This window comes from Cebus imitator, unplaced genomic scaffold, assembly GCF_001604975.1.
Source record: "Cebus imitator isolate Cc_AM_T3 unplaced genomic scaffold, Cebus_imitator-1.0 Scaffold200, whole genome shotgun sequence".
In the NCBI taxonomy this organism is placed as follows: Eukaryota; Metazoa; Chordata; class Mammalia; order Primates; family Cebidae; genus Cebus; species Cebus imitator.
This window is the reverse complement of record NW_016107515.1, coordinates 2,819,087-2,836,872: the sequence shown is the minus strand read 5'-3', so window position 1 is coordinate 2,836,872 and position 17,786 is coordinate 2,819,087. Positions and strand designations below refer to the sequence as shown.

The 17,786-nt window shown below is 45.4% G+C and overlaps 1 protein-coding gene across 1 annotated transcript in view; it reads right to left on the bottom strand.

Annotated features, from left to right (window-relative positions):
* LCP2 (lymphocyte cytosolic protein 2) overlaps positions 1-17,464 on the bottom strand; it is a 53,356-nt gene extending 35,892 nt beyond the window's left edge. Inside the window, exons 1-3 of the mRNA XM_017547705.2 lie at positions 17,147-17,464; positions 12,919-12,981; positions 7,672-7,718 (exon numbers count right to left, since the gene is read on the bottom strand). Coding sequence (XP_017403194.1) covers positions 7,672-7,718; positions 12,919-12,981; positions 17,147-17,224 — 188 coding nt within the window. The 5' untranslated portion in view covers positions 17,225-17,464. The remainder of the gene's footprint in view (positions 1-7,671; positions 7,719-12,918; positions 12,982-17,146) is intronic.
* Between the last annotated feature and the right edge of the window lie 322 nt (positions 17,465-17,786).

Here is a 17,786-nt window from a genome sequence, read left to right as displayed (position 1 = left end):
AGGGAAGGGAAGGGCAGGGAAGGGCAGGGAAGGGCAGGGCAGGGAAGGGCAGGGAAGGGCAGGGAAGGGAAGGTAAGGGAAGGGAAGGGAAGGGAAGGGAAGGGAAAATATCAGTGCACAAAGCATGAGTAAGAATAGGCATTGTCCCATGAAAGTTCCCTCTTCCTTTGCTCTACTGTGACACATGTAGCTGTGTACTGGCTGATGATGTTGAGCGCATTCTTCCCACAGCTCACATAGTAAGAGCTTTGGCCAACTTCCCACCTACTCCTCTTATGGGACCCCTCATGGTGGGAGCCTTGTTTCCTGGGCTCAGATTTCAGACTGTTTGCTGGTCCCTCCCAGGACAAAGCTCCCAGGCCCTGGGCAGGGCAGAGGTCTGCCTCTCCCCCAGAGCTGTTCTCTCGGTGGGACACTGGAACTCAGCTTCTCCTCCTCACCCCTCCTCCCTGCACACATTCCCACTCTCAACCCTGCTCTCTCTCTGCATTCCAATCTTTCTTCCCAAGAACAAAGTGTTCTTTCCTTCTTTAAAGATCAGCCTCCTTGAACCAAGAGCCAAACCTTCTAAATTCTATCCTTGTCACCTGAGACGCTGGGGGCAGCCAGATGTTTTAAGACTCAGGAAGGAGACTTTCACCATCCCTGAGGCCTCGGTCGAGAATGTATGAGTAGGACATAATAATTTGAGGAGACAGGATGGTCTCCCTACTTCTCACGCATGTCCCCCACCCCTATAGTTCTACATGTGTTTTCCTGGTGCCTCACAATCATTTTCCTGGTAGACAAGCATAATTATTCTCATTTTTACAGATAAATAAGTAGGCCTGACTGGGCGTAGTGACTCATGCCTGTAATCCCAGCACATTGGGAGCCGAGACGGGTGGATCACCTGAGGTCAGGAGTTTGAGACCAGCCTGGCCAACACGGCAAAACCCTATCTCTACTAAAAATACAAAAATTAGCTGGATGTGGTGACAGGCACCAGCTACTCGGGTGGCTGAGGCAGGAGAATCGCTTGAACTCAGGAGGCGGAGGTTGCAGTGAGCTGAGATCGCAGCACTGCACTCTAGCCTGGGCGACAAGAATGAAACCCTGTCCCGAAAAAAAAAAAAAAAAAAGGCAGGGCTCTGAGGAAGGCATCTGTCAAAAGCCAAGAGAAGGAGCAACGGGAGGGAAGCACCTTTCCTGTGGGAGGACCCTTGAAGACTGAGGAGGGTTGGGTCCCTGGACAGGGATTAGCCACTGAATGGTACAGGTGAGGGCCATGTTGGAGATAGGCTTCATCGTTCTGGTTTTGCCGAGGGCTGGCCACATTCTTTAACAGGCACGAGAATGTTCATTTCACTTCTGTGTCCCTTCCTCCATACCTTTCCTGTCTTCTCTGTCTCAGGTAGAGAAATAGGTACAAAGGAGATGCCTCAGGCTTCTCCATCATTAGGAGACTCACAGCCTTACAGGAAGACACACAAATATTTCTGCGTTACTTCTTAGCTTGAATCTTATGTTTTCCCAGCCCAATTGCACTATTGGGAATGGCTACAGGGAGAATCCACAGAAAGCGCATCATCCAATACCTATCTGCTGCCTACACCTCCCACCCTGCCACTCTCCTCTCCTTATTTTTAAAGTTACACTGTGGATTTAAATATAAAACTTATAACACCCCCTCCTTTAATGAACTCCAAATGGGCACCAGGAGATTTGAACGTGTATTGGTGTATCAATTGATTTAACTGGACCATTGTCATCTCTACCATGAAGGTCAACCTAGGCCCTATATAAAGGGAGCTTTCATATTTTTCTTTAAACACCCTGCACCTTTACAATGTTGGAGGTGTCTTGGGATCAGCCATGTCTTGAGAGAGTGACTGTATTTTCAGGCTGAGAGAGCCTTTCTCACCACAACTTGCCTTCTTAAAAATCTATTTAATACTTGCATTTTAAGCATCAGGGAAGGAAATGGGGACATTCAGGGGAGTGTAACATTGTTTTGGTTTTCTGTACATGAACACCATTTCTTTTTCAAAGGCCTTTGGGGTAATGATCAAGACAAATAAACCTATGTATAAGGGATGGAATGAATAAAGTACTGAATACCTGTGAGTATCAAGGGCAACACCAGGCAATTTATGTGTGCTGCCTCCTTTAATGTCCCCCCTCTCTGAAGTTAGCTCTTTCCCCTTCTACAGACGAGGAAACTGAGGCTCCAATTGCTGAAATGATTTCTTCAAGGTCCCATAGCTGGTGGGAGGCAACGTTGGCTTTAGAGCCTGGATCTCCCTCACTCCAAAACCCTATGCTCTCCCTATTCTTTAATCCTCCCTCTCCAGCAAAATAGAATAGTTAAAAAGTTAAAATCATTCTAATTGGGATTTTACATAAAGCAAGAACAGCCAACACTTATTCAGTGCATACTGTTATTTCCCCATTATTTCCCCTAACTTTCCCATTGACCATCATTATCCCCACTTTATAGATGAGGAAGCTGAGCTAATTTGCCCCCAAGTCACACGGCTTGTCAACGGAAGGATTGGATTTCAAGCATCTGACCTCAGAGCCTGTGCTTTTTCTCACTGAGCGCTCCTGTCTGCCTTTTTATACCCAAAATAATAGCATTTAAAACAAGTGAGCTTGTATAGTCTCTGCAACCCATCCCTTCCTTTTATAGTTTAGGAAGCTGAGGGTGGTCTAGGGATGTGTCCCAGGTCACAAAGCTCATTGGAAGTAGAGCTGGAATCGGTCTTTGTTATACATTTCTGCCAAGAGGGACAGTGGTTCTCTAAGTCACCGTGTCAGGGCAGCCTGGACCTTCCCTTCATATCTTGTCTGTCATTCTCTATACTAACCCTTCATGTTCTATGGGCAGGCCTCATAGTTTTTCTATGGAGCACGTTCAAACACATTGGAGGAGGGGATTACACCACAGACCAAGTTTTTCTTTCAGTTTTCAGAGAGCTAAAGAAATATCCCACCCCAGCCCATTCACAACATGTTTATAATTCTCCCTTTCACGGAGAATCAACCCCTACCACCTTATCCAGGCTCTCAAAAAAGCCAGAACACAGCAGCTGAACTCAGCCTTAAGGTGAAAAAGAGTCTTGCAAGATGGAAGTGCCTTCTTTATCTCTGTCCTTCCACTGTTCTGATTCAGTATCCTCCATCCCCCATCTTCACAGATGCAGCCCTAGGAAAAGCTCCTAGCTTATTAGTGGGATCTTGGTCATCACGAACTAACTTGGTCCCATGTCCCCAGCTGGGCTCTCCTTCAAATGATCACTTACACGCCCTGGACAGAGATAAGACACAAATTTACCTTGATGCTCACTGCACTCACACTCTCTGGCTCCTGAGAATGGCTCACGGGACCTTTATAAGTTGTGGCACACACCCCTAACCAGTCACTTCAGCCTCTTTGCTTTCCACTCCCCCAGGTGTATGCCCCAGCCGCTCTGCCACACTGGCCGTTCCACCAGGCACCCTGGCTGGTGCCTCTGTAATATCTTCCCATTTCTAGAATGTCCTACAATCCATCCTTCCTATTTCAAGATTTAATTTGGGTCCCTTCCTCCCTCGTCTGCCCTGAATACTGTGGGAAAATTACTCCTGGCTTCCTATGAGCCCTTGAACCTGGGCATGCGTGCGTGATTGCACTGTTGTAATTGCAGTATAATTGCTTTGCTTGTCTGTCTCTCCTCCCTTTATAATGCGAGTGTCCTGAGAATGAAGATTCTGTCCCATATCTTTGTAGCCTGAGTGATTTTAACAAAGGTCTGGCACATTGTAGTTACTTAGTACCAGTTCACTCAATGAATAAAGTATTATTGAACTATGAATTTTCTATAGAGACCATAAGATGCAAACTCAAATGCCCTCAAGGGCCATGTACATACATAGACCTACATAGTTACCATTTCTGGTACTCTTCGTTCCTGTGCACACATCCAGGTTAACATCTGGTATCATTTCCTTTCTGCTTGAAGGACTTTTAAAAGGCATCTGTGGTAGTACATTTCAGATTTTGTGTGTCTGAAAAAGTCTTCATTTCATCTTCATTTTTGAAAGATACTTTTGCCTAGTATCGAAGTCTAGATTGACAATATTTTTCTTTTACTATTTTGCTTTCGAGAAACCTGCTGTGATTCGTGTATTTGCTTCTCTGTGTGTAATATGTCCTTTTTTTTCTGACTGCTCTTAGGATTTTCTTTTTATTGTTGGGTTTGAGCAATTTAGTTATGATGTACCTCGGGGCTAGCTGTCTTCCTGTTTCTTAGATTTGGGGTTTGTTGAGCCTCTTGGATCTGTGGGTTTATAATTTTCAACCAGTTTGAAAAACTTTTTAGTCACCGTGTCTTCAAGGGTTTAACTTGTCTCTCCTTCCCCTCTCACATGCACATTCTTTCCTCTCCTTTGGGGACTTCAGACATATATTTGGCTCCTTGAAATTGTCCCAAAGTTTCTTGATGCTCTTTTTTTTTTTGAGATGGAGTCTTGCTCTGTCACCCAGGCAGAAGTGCAGTAGTATGATCTTGGCTCACTGGAACCTCTGCCTCCCAGGATCAAGTGATTCTCCTGCCTCAGGCTTTCGAGTAGCTGGGACCACAGATGCCCGCCACCTCGCCTGGCTAATCTTTGTATTTTTAGTAGAGATGGGGTTTTGCCATGTTGGCCAGCTGGTCTCAAACTCCTGACCTCAGGTGATCAGCCCACCTCAGCCTCCCAAAGTGCTGAGATTTTAAGCGTGAGCCAACGTGCCTGGCCCCTTGATGCTCTGTTCAGTGTTTTGTTTTAATTCATTTTTTTTCTTGGTGTGTTTCAATTTGGACAGTTTTTATTACTGTATCTTCATGTTTACTACTATTTCTTTCTGCTGTTAATCCCAAGCAGTGTATTTCTAATCTCAGATTTTATAGTATTGATTTCTAGAAGCTCTGTTTGGGTCTTTTTTTTTGAATTTTCTATGTCCAAATTTAACTTTTAAAACACATGAAATACATTCAAAATTATCCTTGCCTGCTAATTCTAATCTCTGTGTCAGTTATAGGTCAGTTTTGATGTTTTAGTTTTTCTCCTTGTTGTGGGTTGCATTTTCCTGCTGATTTGCATGCCTGTTAGTCTCTTATTAGATGCCTAATGTTGTAAATTTTATTTGGTTGGGTAGTGAACATTTTTGCATTTCTATAAATAGTTTCCAATTGTGTCCTGAGATGCAGTTAAGCTACTCAGAAGCAGTTTGTTTCTTCTGAGTCTTACTTTTAAGGTTTTCCAGGCAGGGCCAGAAGAATTTTTAGATTCGGGCTAATTATTGCCCACTACTAAGGCATGATCCTTCTAGGCACTCTACCCAATGACTGGGAATCTCCAGGTTTTCCAGCCAGGCTGGTAGAGACTGTCACCACCTCCAGCACTATGAGTGGCTACTGTTTCCTCCAATACTGTTGGGTAGTTCTTTTGCCAGCTACAGGTAGTCTCTCCTTTCATGCATCGACTGTCCTGTGCCCGCTCTGCTGAAGAGGGGCCCCTCTGAAGCTCTCCAGAATGCTGTCTGTATGCAGCTCCCTTCTCTCTGACACCTGTTGAACGAACTCTAGGCTCCGGGGCTCTCTGCTGCCTCCTCAACTGAAGTCGTCCACCAGACCCAGCACTGTGTTTTCTGCCCCCTGTGCCAGGGCCTGGAGATTCTCAAAGCAGCAAGCAACCATAGGCTTCACCGCCCTTGTTTTCCATCCCTCATTGTCTGATGCCCAATGTCTTGAAAATTTTTGCTTCATATATTTTGCCAGGTTATTTCAGGTGGGAAAGTAATTCTAATCCCTCTGATTTCATCATGTTCAGAAAGACAAAATTCCCATAATATGATATAAATGATTGACCTACCTTAGGATCATCCCTCAGGGAATGGTGGGGCCATGGTAACTGGGGAGCACAAATCTCAACTAAATAGGGCAGCAGACATCAGATCCAGCTGACTGTTGCTACAGTAGAATATAAGCCCTCAATTGCCACATCTTTCACTTGTTTCTAAAGAGGCTAGATTTTGCGAAAGTTTTCCTGATTTCAAAGCACAGTGGGTACCAAACTTAACACATCGGCAGCCTGGGACTGGCCCACCAGCCACCAATTCTGAAGCCTGTGTGTAAAGCTCCCTCTTTTGCAAAGAACTATGGTTTATCTCTACAGCATTACATTTCTGCAATCATGGAAATGTTCTGTATCTGCACTCTCCTGCATAGTAGCCACCAGCTATATGTAGCTATTAAAATGTGGCTAGTGCCTCACGAGAATGAATTTTAAATTTAATTTAAATTGAAATAGCCACATGTGGTTAGAGGATATCCTTAGAAAGATCAAGCCATCTTCAACAACATGTGTCCCTGGAGATAGACAGCACCAAAGGCAAATCCTTATTCCTCTCTTTTCCTTCCCCCTTCCACACAAGGGAAACCTGATAGTCATGCTAAAAATATTCTCCTTAATTGAGCTGCCAGCATTCCTACCTATTCATGAGACAGTCCCAACTTCTACTACTTTAATCTACTTCCCTTTTATTATGATGAGCTCTGAGACCCTTAGAGTAAGAGAAGGGTCCTCATAGAATGTCCAGAATAGAGAACTAAAACTGCTAACGAACAGTCTATACACAGCCCTTAGGCGTGTTTACTGTGGCATTCACAATATTTGAAACATTTGAGCCAATGTTTAAAAATTGAGATATATTATATGAAACCCATATTTCTAGTTACTCTTGATAAGTTTGAAGACTGGACATTGTTGGATCCACATTGGCTGGAGCTGAGAGCTGCTGCACTCTGAATGGAGCATATGATACCTGATTGGCCATAATCCCCACCATTCCCTATTGTTTCACTAACAATGAGGCTTTGTGATGGTTACTTTTTCATCATACGATAACTGTGGTATTATATTTCTTATAATGGAGAACTATTGTTTTATACAGAATATTTACCACTATTTTGTCCAATATGATAAAACAAAACATAAAACAACAGAGCTTTGTGTTTTCAATCTGGCCAATTTTATACATATATAGCACCTGCCTGGCTCCTGTAGGTATTTGAGTATGTGAGACCTTTACTAGAGGGATGAAAAATGCATGGCATGACATGTATACTGCAGCTTCCCATTTCAGCACCCATGGCAGACATGAATAATCGATCACAGCTCCCTTTCCTCAGGATTCTTCTCAACATTACAGCCCTGGCAGCCATTCCCAAGCACTCAGTATCAACACATAAACATGTCCATTGCCGTTATGTGGTTCAACTCTCATTTTACTGTGTGAGAAATGGAGGTCAAGCAAACTCAAGCCGTCACGGAGTCAATGGTGATGCCATGATGAAACCTTGACTCTGGTGCAATTTTCACAGGGCCAAGCACCCCATGAGAAGAGAGGAAATGAAACCACGGACTAAAGTTGGGTTTGTCTTTGGCAAGAGCATCCAGGTCACCAGCTGGGCTGGATCTGTGACTTCTGTTTTCCAACTCTTCATGTAACTTCTGTTCCCCACATCCTGCCCTTGCCCTCATCCTTTCTACTTGGTTTCTATTTCAAGTCAACAGTGATATAGAACTGACCCAGCCCCCACTCACACTACTCCCCATTCCCACCTCTGTTCCCCAAATCACCCATAGAGTTGGAGGAGTACTTACGGCACCCGGAGCTTGGGGAACTTCTGGATGTCATTTTCTGTCAGGTTCTGAAATGAAGACACACAGGGCAGGCAGGTTAAAACCCACAGAAAGGGCTCTGAGAGGGAGGGGAAGAGTGATATATGAAATAATATAGGGAGTGGTGGGGATTGTGGCAAATGGAGGAGAAACGCCCTGCCCACCCACCCTCCCAAAGTGGGCAGCCTCTAGGGGTTTTGCCTGAAAGCCTGTGGGCCTGGTGTTGCTGGATCTGCTTTTTCAAAGGGAATCCTTAAACCTGGATTTTATGTGAAATGCTCTGCATTCCAAATGTTGGCAAATAATTTTGACTTAAACACTGTGAGAGCTTGATCTGTGAAACCAAATGACTCATTTTGTGGGCTGCATTTGGCCATGTTGTGACTTCTTCCCTACAGCCCAGACCTCAGGTCCTCCTCAGTCTCCACAATGTCAGCTGCCAAGAAGCCAGCCTGGAGGAGTCTGTGGCTCTTTTACCAACATCACACCCCAGAGAACTTCTTTCACCAGGGTTATTGGTAGAATTCTCAAGATATTGGGGATACCATAAAAGGCTTTCCTGTGGGAATTGGAAAGGAGAGGAGAAAAAAATTCATATTTGCCAAGAACTAACTCTGGGCCTCCATCTCTTAACACCTTAGTGAATCCTCACATCAACTCTGTGATGCAGGAGTTACCAGCATTCCCATTTTGCATGTAAGAAAGCCGAGGCTTGGGATATCAAGGGGATTTCTGCTTGTGGGGTATGAGCTGGGGCTGAAACTCCACTCCATGGCGTCCACAGTCTACTTTCTTCCTGCAAACCTCCATCCTGCCATGTCTGATCCTTTTGAGGGCCCCCGTGGTCTGTTAGAAGGGAGGATGGAGGGAAGGGTGAAAGGAGGCATCTGGAAGGGAGGAGGAGAGGTGCGCATGTCAGAATTGGGAATAGAAAAGAAACTGGGCACGCTTTCCATAGAACCAATGATGAGCCAACAAAGGGCTCCACCATCATTCTAGTTAAGGCTAGGGGGCTGTGTGGTTAGGATGGGAGCTCTGGAATCAGATGGGCTGGGTTTGAATCTTGGTTCATTCACTTAGCAGCTGTCTCATTTAGGACACACACTTTGCCTCTCTGAGCCTCAATTTCCTTATCTGTAAAATGGGGACCATAATAATGATAATGACACCTACCTATCAGGGTTGTGAGGATTGAGTAGGATGATGTATGCGATGTGCTTTGGCACAGTGCCTGGCACAGTGTGTGACTGAGAAATGAAGGAGTAAGATGAAGAATTACTACTCCGGGGGGAGGAAGAAGCAGGGGTCTGGGTGAGTCTTAGAGTTTAGTGTTTTTGCTTCTTTTCCTTGTCTGTACTGGGAGCTGCTTGTCAGGTTCTCTGACCATTGGAAAGATCTGGTCACTGAGCTGGCACAGAGGCTGGGGCTGGGCATCTTTGCAATGTGTTCACTGGATCCCTCTGATTCAGCTCATAAGCACGGTTTCTGATCCAGGCGCTGATCAGACCACCCGAGGCAGGGCTGGTGAAGGGGGTCAGCCAGAAGTCCTGAGGGCACCAGGCTTTTGGTCAAGCTTCTTAACTCCTCCTTTCTCTCTCTCTCTCTCTCTTTCTTCTTTCTTTTTTTCCCTTTCTTTCTCTTTCTTTCTTCTTTCTTTCTCTTCTCTCCCTTCCTTCCTTCTTTCCTTCCTTCTTTCTTCCTTCCTTCCTTTCTTTCTCTTTCTTTTTTTCATCACTGAGCAGCAGCATCTCCCTGTTCCTCAATCACCCCCACTCAGGGAGGTACCAAGACTCATGTTTTGAGTGTGGCATAAGGAGTTGAAGCCTCCCTAAGGGGTGCCAGAGGGGCGACAGCTGAGCACCGAGCAGCTGGCCACCGCCACCAGCTTCTGCTCTGCTGAGAGGAGGGTGTAAGCTGAGGGAATTTCAGGAAGACTGTGGAGGAGGAAGTGGACATGAGCATGGCTGGAGACACAGAGGAGCAGGGTGTTAGGAGAGAGGAAGACATTCAAAACAGGGACAAGAACAGTGAGAAAAGATAAGAGATATTGAAACAGAATTTTTGGAGAGTTTTGCTATGTGATGTAACCCTATGTAATCCCATCCTCCACCTCTTCGAAAAGCCTTGAGCAAACTCTGGGTTACTTGGACGACAATTTTGGAGTTACGATTTGTGGCTTTGTGGGAGGATGATTATTTGCTGTGGGTGTTGAAGAGGGGGACAGAAAGAGGAAAGCCACAGACTGGGCCCGGTGGGAAAGGCAATGTACCAGACACAGCTGCTTGCCTATCCAATACCTACTCTCCCTTTTTTACCACTGACAGGTCCTGGATTTCATTCAGCACAGTAAATGTGCTTGTTCAAAATCTAACTCCCCAGACTCCCTTGCAGATGGTGGAGGTCACATGACTCTGCTGTGGACAGTAAGATATAACTGAAGTCTGCTGGATGGAGCTTCTGGAAAAGTTACTACTTTTCTGGGAAAAAAAGGAGCATGCATTTACCATTCACCATACACCCTCTCCTCTTTGCCTTTCTCCCCTTCTCCCTGGGTGCCATGGAGATAATGATGCTAGAGGCGAAGTGGCCAACTCACAACCATTAGGACAGAAGCCACAGGCTTTTTCCCACAGGTTAGATGAATCCTGGGTTCTTGATAACTTCCTTCACCATCCCCAAGCACTCACCTATACATTTCCTATTACTTGAAACAGACCGACCCTTAATTGGGTAAGCCACTGCGGTCAGGTTTCTGTGACATGGGATAGCATGCCTTCCCCACTGACACAGGTCTCTAACTTGTTTTCTCTTCTTTTTATGCCTTCTAGAAGCATAGCACCCCCATCTTCCACCAGATAAGATTCTATCCTCTTCAGTAGAAAACAAAAATGGCAGCCAAAGCAAGCAAGCAAGAAAGAAAGAAACAAAGAAAGAAAGAAAGAGTGAGAGAAAGAAAGAGAGAGGGAAGAGAAAGAAGGAAAAAAGAAAAAGAGAGAGAGGAGGGAGAAAGAGCAGAAAGGAGGAAAAGAAGGAGGGAGGGAGAAGAAAGGGAAGGGAAAGGAAGGGAAAGGAGGTAAGGGAAGAGGAGAGGGCAAGGGAGTGGAGGAAGGAAAGGAGGGAGGGAGGGAGGGAGGGAGGAAGGAAGGAAAACTAGAGCCTTTCACTTTTGCCTTCAATAGCAGAATGGCCCTGGATATTACCAAGGTGGAAGCAGTGATAGATGAGTAATTAGAGCTTAGCTAAAGAGTCCCAAACTGTACCCAGAGCACCTGGGGTTTCAACAGAAGCTGCATTTACAACCCCCAGTTGCTGGGCAGGCATTGGATTCTGCTTCCTTTCTTCTGGTTCCTATCACCCTACTTTCCACTTTCTCCTCTTCACACGATGAATAGAATGTGTCACATTTTCTGAAGAACTGATAGAGGACTGATTGGAGTAGAGGAAACATAGCTGTCTAGATATTATCTCTCAGACAACCCTGTTCTACCAGACCTGACACTCACGCCTGGAGTGTTGCGGGGAATCACAGAGCCGGGAGGGGACGTCATCCACTATGACTCAGTCCAACGAGCTCAGTCAACATGGTAGGAAGGAAGGCAGGCTCAGAGAGGGCAAGTGCTTGCTCAAGGTGACCCAGGCAATAGGACCTCGCAGGCACCATCCTCAAATATGTCTTCCTCTCTTTCCATTCGACTGTGGTAAGTCTCTGTTCTCAGTGCTAACAGCATCAGAGCGAACTATTTGGATTTAGCAGTAAGTTGCAAGAATGACACTAAAACTCTAGGAATTCTACTGACTCAGATCTCAACATGTATCAGTAATATTGTTAAAACCTCAAATGATATTAGACTAAATTAAGCCTATGCTTTAGTTCAATTACTAGGTCTGCGACATAGAACAAATCACATCACAGCTCTGCATGCGTTTCCTCATCTGCAAATGAGGTCGTTGGAGCCATTTCTGAACATACCTTTCTGCAATAACACAAGCTTCTAGAAGGCAAAAATCACATCTTAACCATTTCTCTATCCCCACCACCTATAATGCTCTCCGGTATGTAAAGGTAGCTCGGGAAACTGCTAGTCAAGTGAATGAATAGGCAAATGAATGAATGATTTAGATGGACAGTGAAAGAACATGTCTTATACTGCACCTGGGACCAAAATTTGAACCAATAGGAGCACAGGTTAGTTTTAGCATAAAACTTGAGAGCTGCTTAGAAAGGGGCAGATGACTGTGGGTGGTGGTGAGTGCACCATCACTGCAGGAATTCAAGACGAGGCTGGTAGCAGAGATGTAATATAAGAAATGGATTGGTGTTCCCTGGGGGCAAGTTGGAGCCTCTGATTTTTCTGATTTCATCCAACTGGCCTGAAGTCTCATGGTTGAGTTCCCTTACTGACAACGTCTTATAGGAAGACACGACTTAGCTTATTCTCCTCACTCTGAATTTAAATTAGGAACACTTACCCCCACGAGACACTGGAAGTCTTGTTTCCATGTCATTTTCAGAGTAAAGCAAAGTTCCCAGAAAGGATGGATCGGTGTAGTCAGGGTCTCTCTTAACCCGTGGGCAAAGGTGTCATTTCAAGGAAAATGCTCAAACCACCTCCCTGACCGCAGCCTAGCACCTCTGTCTCCGCCATTAGAGCTGCATCCTTTTCTCTTTAAAGGCTTGGTCTTTAATACACACCTGCACCTTGGTCTCAGACTTCAAGCTTCTAATACGGTGAAGACAGCCATATCACTCATGTGTTCAATACAGAATCGGCTTTATGAATTTATGAATGTGATAGTGAGAAAAAAGGAAGTGACTGAAACAATGAGGGTGATGCCCCCCTTTATTCCACTCATGAGGATGTGCTCCAGAGTGAGAAATGGGAAGCGAGAAGCTTCTGTTCTCCCATGTGGTCCTTGTCCCACTCGGGCTTCTCAAAGGATGGAATGGCATTTAAATAGAGTTTCCAGATTATCGTTTTACTGTACTTGGATTCCTCCTTAAAGTGTATGTGAAAGATCAGAGAGGGGTTCTCAATGGTCGGATCCTGAGGGGTGAGGAGAGAGGGGCCCTACCAAATTTCTGGAGAAGGCGAAGGGCTATGTGGGTATTCTAAAGACAGGCATTGAGCATGGGTGTCCCCAGGGACAGGGTAGAGAAGCTGGCCCTGCAGCCGTGGGGGAAGTGCGGAACAGCCTTGGTTTCAGTGTGTTGGACTGGCCAGAGCTTACCAAGAAGCGAGCCCCATCGATGTGGTACTTCTTCACCGCCTTCTCACAGTCCTTATAGTTCAGCTACAAAGAGAAGGGAAAGGCGTTGTTAGTGACAAGCAGGCTCATGCCACTGGTTCCTCTCCCTCCCTTGTCTGCCCCAGAAACTTAGCACTTTGCGGTAGTTGTGGCTAGACAGGCTCCCTGCTGCACTCCCTTGGCTAACAGAGGGCCCAGTCTCTACCTCAGCCTCGCTTTCACTACCCCCTCGGGACTGCCTGAAATGGAGAAATTGCCTTGCCCTGAGGCTCCGGGGCCAACCCTTCCAAAAAAACTGCCTTCAAAGCATGCAGAGCTCTGCCCCTATGCTCCTCAGGAAGGTAGAACGGAGCTGAAAGAAGAAAAGAAAGACCATCCGTTGTCTCCACGCCCAGAGACAACCTCAGTGTTTCTTTCGATGTTTTCTCCCTAGTAGGTTTCTAAATGTAATTGAGTTTATAATTTACATTCAATCTCATTATCCTGACTCTTTTCTCTTAAGTTACCTAAAAGGATAATATAAACACGGCCTAGTGCTATGCAAACTCAAGGTAAACATTATTTTAATGACCACAACATTATTTAATCATTCATTATTGCAGAACATTTAGATTGTTTACCAAACGGCTGTTTCAATAATGATAGTAAAAACGGCTAACAATTACTGAAAGCTTTCTGTGTGGCAGGCACTGTCCCAGGTAGTTCAAACAGACCCCAGTCATTTAACCCTCACATTTTGCAGATGGAAATGAGAGACTCAGAGAATCAAGTAACTTGCATGAGGTTCCATGGATTTTAAGTGACAGTCAGGTTTCAGAACAGGCTTTAATGTCTCTGTCAGAAACGTTCCCCTTTTAATAATAGTATAACTTATAGACAGTAAGTAAAGTGAACAAATGAAAATGCAGCTTCATTTGTTTGCAGAACATCATCCCAATCAAAATAAAAACCATCATGGATACTATTTTGCAAAACTTTTTTCTTTCTCTTTGAGATAAATCGTTTAAGTCAGAGTCTCAGAAGTTAAGTTATATAGAATCCATAGGAACGAGCATTTTTAAGATCTTGGTTATTTTCCTAAACCAATCAGCAATGATATGAAGTGCTGGTTTCAACTTGTCCTCAGCTGCATGAATGTTCACATTTGAAATATCTCTCAGCTTGCTGCTTTGGGTTGGAACATTTTAGGTCAAATGTTTCTCCTTGAGGATCCTAGGTTCCCCTCACGAGTGTGGGCCTCACGGTTTGTAGCAGCCTTCTTTTGGAGCAAATTTTAAACTATATTTTTATCTTACAGCTGACAAATCCAAAGAATAAATACAATTGTTGTGACGTCTTGGCTTGGAGGAATGGAATTGATAACACATTCAGAAAGCTGACTAAGAAGCTGATATTGAAAGCATGCCCCATCTATGGAGCCCTGGTACCCCCTTTATCTACAGGAGCGGGGGGTAAGTGGTTCTGGGAAGAGTCAACTGCCTTTAATTCATCATTCTCACCATCATCATTATCAGATAAATCAGATGATTTTGCAGAGTGCTAACTTTGTGTCTAGATCAGCAGAGAGCCCTGCAGACTGGGACTTAGGCATCTGATTCTGCTCCAGCAAGACCTGGGCTTGTGGACCTCAAATCAGTATTTTTAAGAAGCTCCCTAGATGATTAGCCTATGGCTTCCAGCTTTGGCAGACACTGGTCCAGAAAAGTTACCTGGATCCTGGATTTGTAGTTAGGAAGGCTGAGGCCTCTAGAGGGAAAGAGACTGGTCTAAGTCCACACAGAGAGCTGGGATACCAGCTGGGATCCCATTTGGGATTAGGACAAACAGCTCTGAGTCAGTGCCTCTCTACTGCATGACTCAAGAATGCTCTCCTACAAGTCAAAAGGAATTGGAGAGATTGAACAAATATACAACATGGTCTCAGTCCTCAGGGGCTTGTATTCCAGACACAGGATGAATTACACATGTCAGAGACAAGAAGACACAAAGTCCCACCAGTCTGCACGGGTGTCCCCAGCTAGAAGCCAGAATAGAGAAGGAAGAAGGGCAGATGGAGCATGCATTAGTACCCATCTGTCTGCTGAGTGCCTTGCACACATCATTTCCTTTAATCCTGACAATCATCCCATTGTGCTGTTACTGTTCATGTCTCATTTCACTGATGAGGAAGTTGAGGCACAGAGAGGCAAAGAACTACAGGAAAGTCACCAAGCTAGCAGGTAGTAGAGCCAGGCCAAGGTGTGTCCGACTCCAGAGCTGAGTCGGGAGGTGTCTCCAAGGGAGGCCTGATCCCGCTACCTGGGTAGAATTTGCATCTGCAGATCAATCATTTATGTGTCCTGTTTGATGGCTAAGATCCATTCTCGAATGACTCTGTGGTCCATTAATTTGGCATTTTCTTTCAGGGGGTTGAGGTTCTCAGAATCTGAAGGGGCTCTATCTAAGTCTGTGGAGGGACTAGGCCTTCCAGGATCACAGATTTACCTCAGTCTCCTAGTTTCTGCCCTCAGTTCATTTATGCCAGAAGAAGGAACCTGCCTGGGTGCTGTAGATTTGTCCTGGGGTCTGAGATCTCCAGGAAGAAAACTCTCGCTTCCCCCAGCTCAGGCAGAGAGATCTTCCTGTACCATTCTTGACCAATGGTCCATCTCCCTGTACTGACGGGAGGTTTAGACATCGATTCTCTATTATTCCGCTGGATTGTATAATTCTCCTGGTCACACTTGAAAGTTTGGCCTGTCCGTGACTTTCAGCCTGTCCCAAGTCTTTCTCTTCATAATTCTCAATTCCTTTCTTTTTCCTTTACTGAGGTAGCATGCCACTTTATTCCCTCTTAACAAATTATACCTTGTTGCCTTATCTTATTTGGTTTATATTTGAGAAAGGTATTTAGAAACATCCTTCAAAAACCAGTTGTACAACAATGTTTGCTGAAACCTAAGTTTATTATGACCTTGCAGAAGGAAAATAACAGAAATAAAAAGCACAAAATACTGCAAAAAACAGGATTTGTGAGCTGTACCCCTACCATACTGCACCTAGTTCAACATGTTTCCATTTTCTTCTTTAGGTTGGAGGAGAACAGCTGCGACTATAAATACCATGGAACTGTGCAGACCCCAGGTATGGCTATAGGTCCCGTTGAATCTCAATTTCCCCAGGAAAAACAGGAAGTTGAATTAGATGACTTCTACTCCCTTAGTTTTATAATCTCATCTTTGTGATAGTCTGGAATATCAACAGAATCTGATGCCAGCCTGTAGGAATGGGGGTGTTAGAAGCTCAAATGTCTCTCACAAGGCATCTTGTCCCACGGTCAGGGTAGACGGGCCCTAAGTAAGTCATGTGGCCTCAGATCTGCCTAAGCAGATGTGTGGTCCCCTCCTGCCAATGACCAAGCACAGGGATCCTTCAACCTTTCCTCCAAGTCCAGAAGATAAGACAGCAACACTCTGCTCTCAGCACTGCCAGGAGACTCTTCCCCTCTAGGGGCCTCAGTTTTCATAGCTATAAATTGGGGCTCATATCAGTTTTCTGGCCTGCTTCATAAGACTCTCAAAAAGCTCCAAGGAGACTCTGCCCCAGGCAAGAGCTTGAGGACCCCCCAGGGGCGTGAGTAGTGAAAGCCCAAATGCCGTGTCTGGCACTGCTCGTCATAGTCCTCTATCCAGTCCTCGCACCCTGCTTGTTCTTTCTCCTGCCCCCAGGACACCACATCTCTTCTTTCTAGTAAGTAGCCTTGATCTCATTAGCAGTTACAACAGTCCTCTGTGTCTCAGAGCATGGACTTTACAACTAGATAGGTGTGACTTGAATCTTGCCTCTATAACCTGTAGTCCCTAGGCTTTGGACAATTTCACTTCCCTGAGCTGATTTTGCAGCTGAGCCAAGAGGATAACAACACTGACCTCACAAGATAGTAAGGAGTGTTAAATGGGACAGTGCCTGTGAAGCCCCGAATTCAAACCCTAGCACATAATAGGCACATACTCATTTGAGGGCTCCTGCTCCCACCCTTCTCTCCAGAGCTGATTGCCAGAAAAACTCAATGGTCTATATGGCACTCACTCACCCAGTAAGGTTGCCATAGGGTTAGTTCCACTGCTGTCTTATACACCTCCTGCATTCTACCCCAAATCCATCTCCAAGCCTCAGTGCAGCCCACCAACGGCACCACCAGCATGACCACTCACACAAGAGCAAGGCTCACCTTCTTGAAATAGTCAGCAAGGCTGTTGGGGTCCCAGCTTAGGACCTCTGAGCGAAAGGGCACATTCCTCAGTGCCATGGCTGCTCTCCCGGGAGGAAGCTCACCAGCTGAGCATGGGCGCTGCACCCATGCGCAGAGAAGCTCAAATCCTGCGCTCGGAGGCGTTCTTGGCTCTTCCAACTCTCAGCTACCCTGTGGAACACCCTTGTTGGAGCTGATGTCTTTTCTGCTGTAGCCAGATCCCAGAAAGCAACGGCTTCCTCTGCGAACAAATATGGTCTCTTCTCAGAAAACGACTCAGCTAGTTTCCTTTACCACTTCCTCTGCTGGGCTCTAAATAAGTAAACAAGGAAGCTCCGCTCTGGGGGCTTGAGATGCAGAGAGCGCCACAGGGCTGGTAATTCCTCACTGGCTCCAGTCACCCCAACCGAGCTGGAGAGGCAGTGAAGAGGTCTTAAACTCCAATGTGAGTCTGACTATTTTTCCTTTAAAACTCATATGTAGACATATGAGTGTGTATGAATGCACTCATACGTCTACACTGCATTCTCGCTCAGCTGGGCCTTTGCAGTCCAAAATCGATCCTGACGGTTGACCTGAAATCCAGACAATTTCCCACATCAGTGAACTGCTGGAGCAT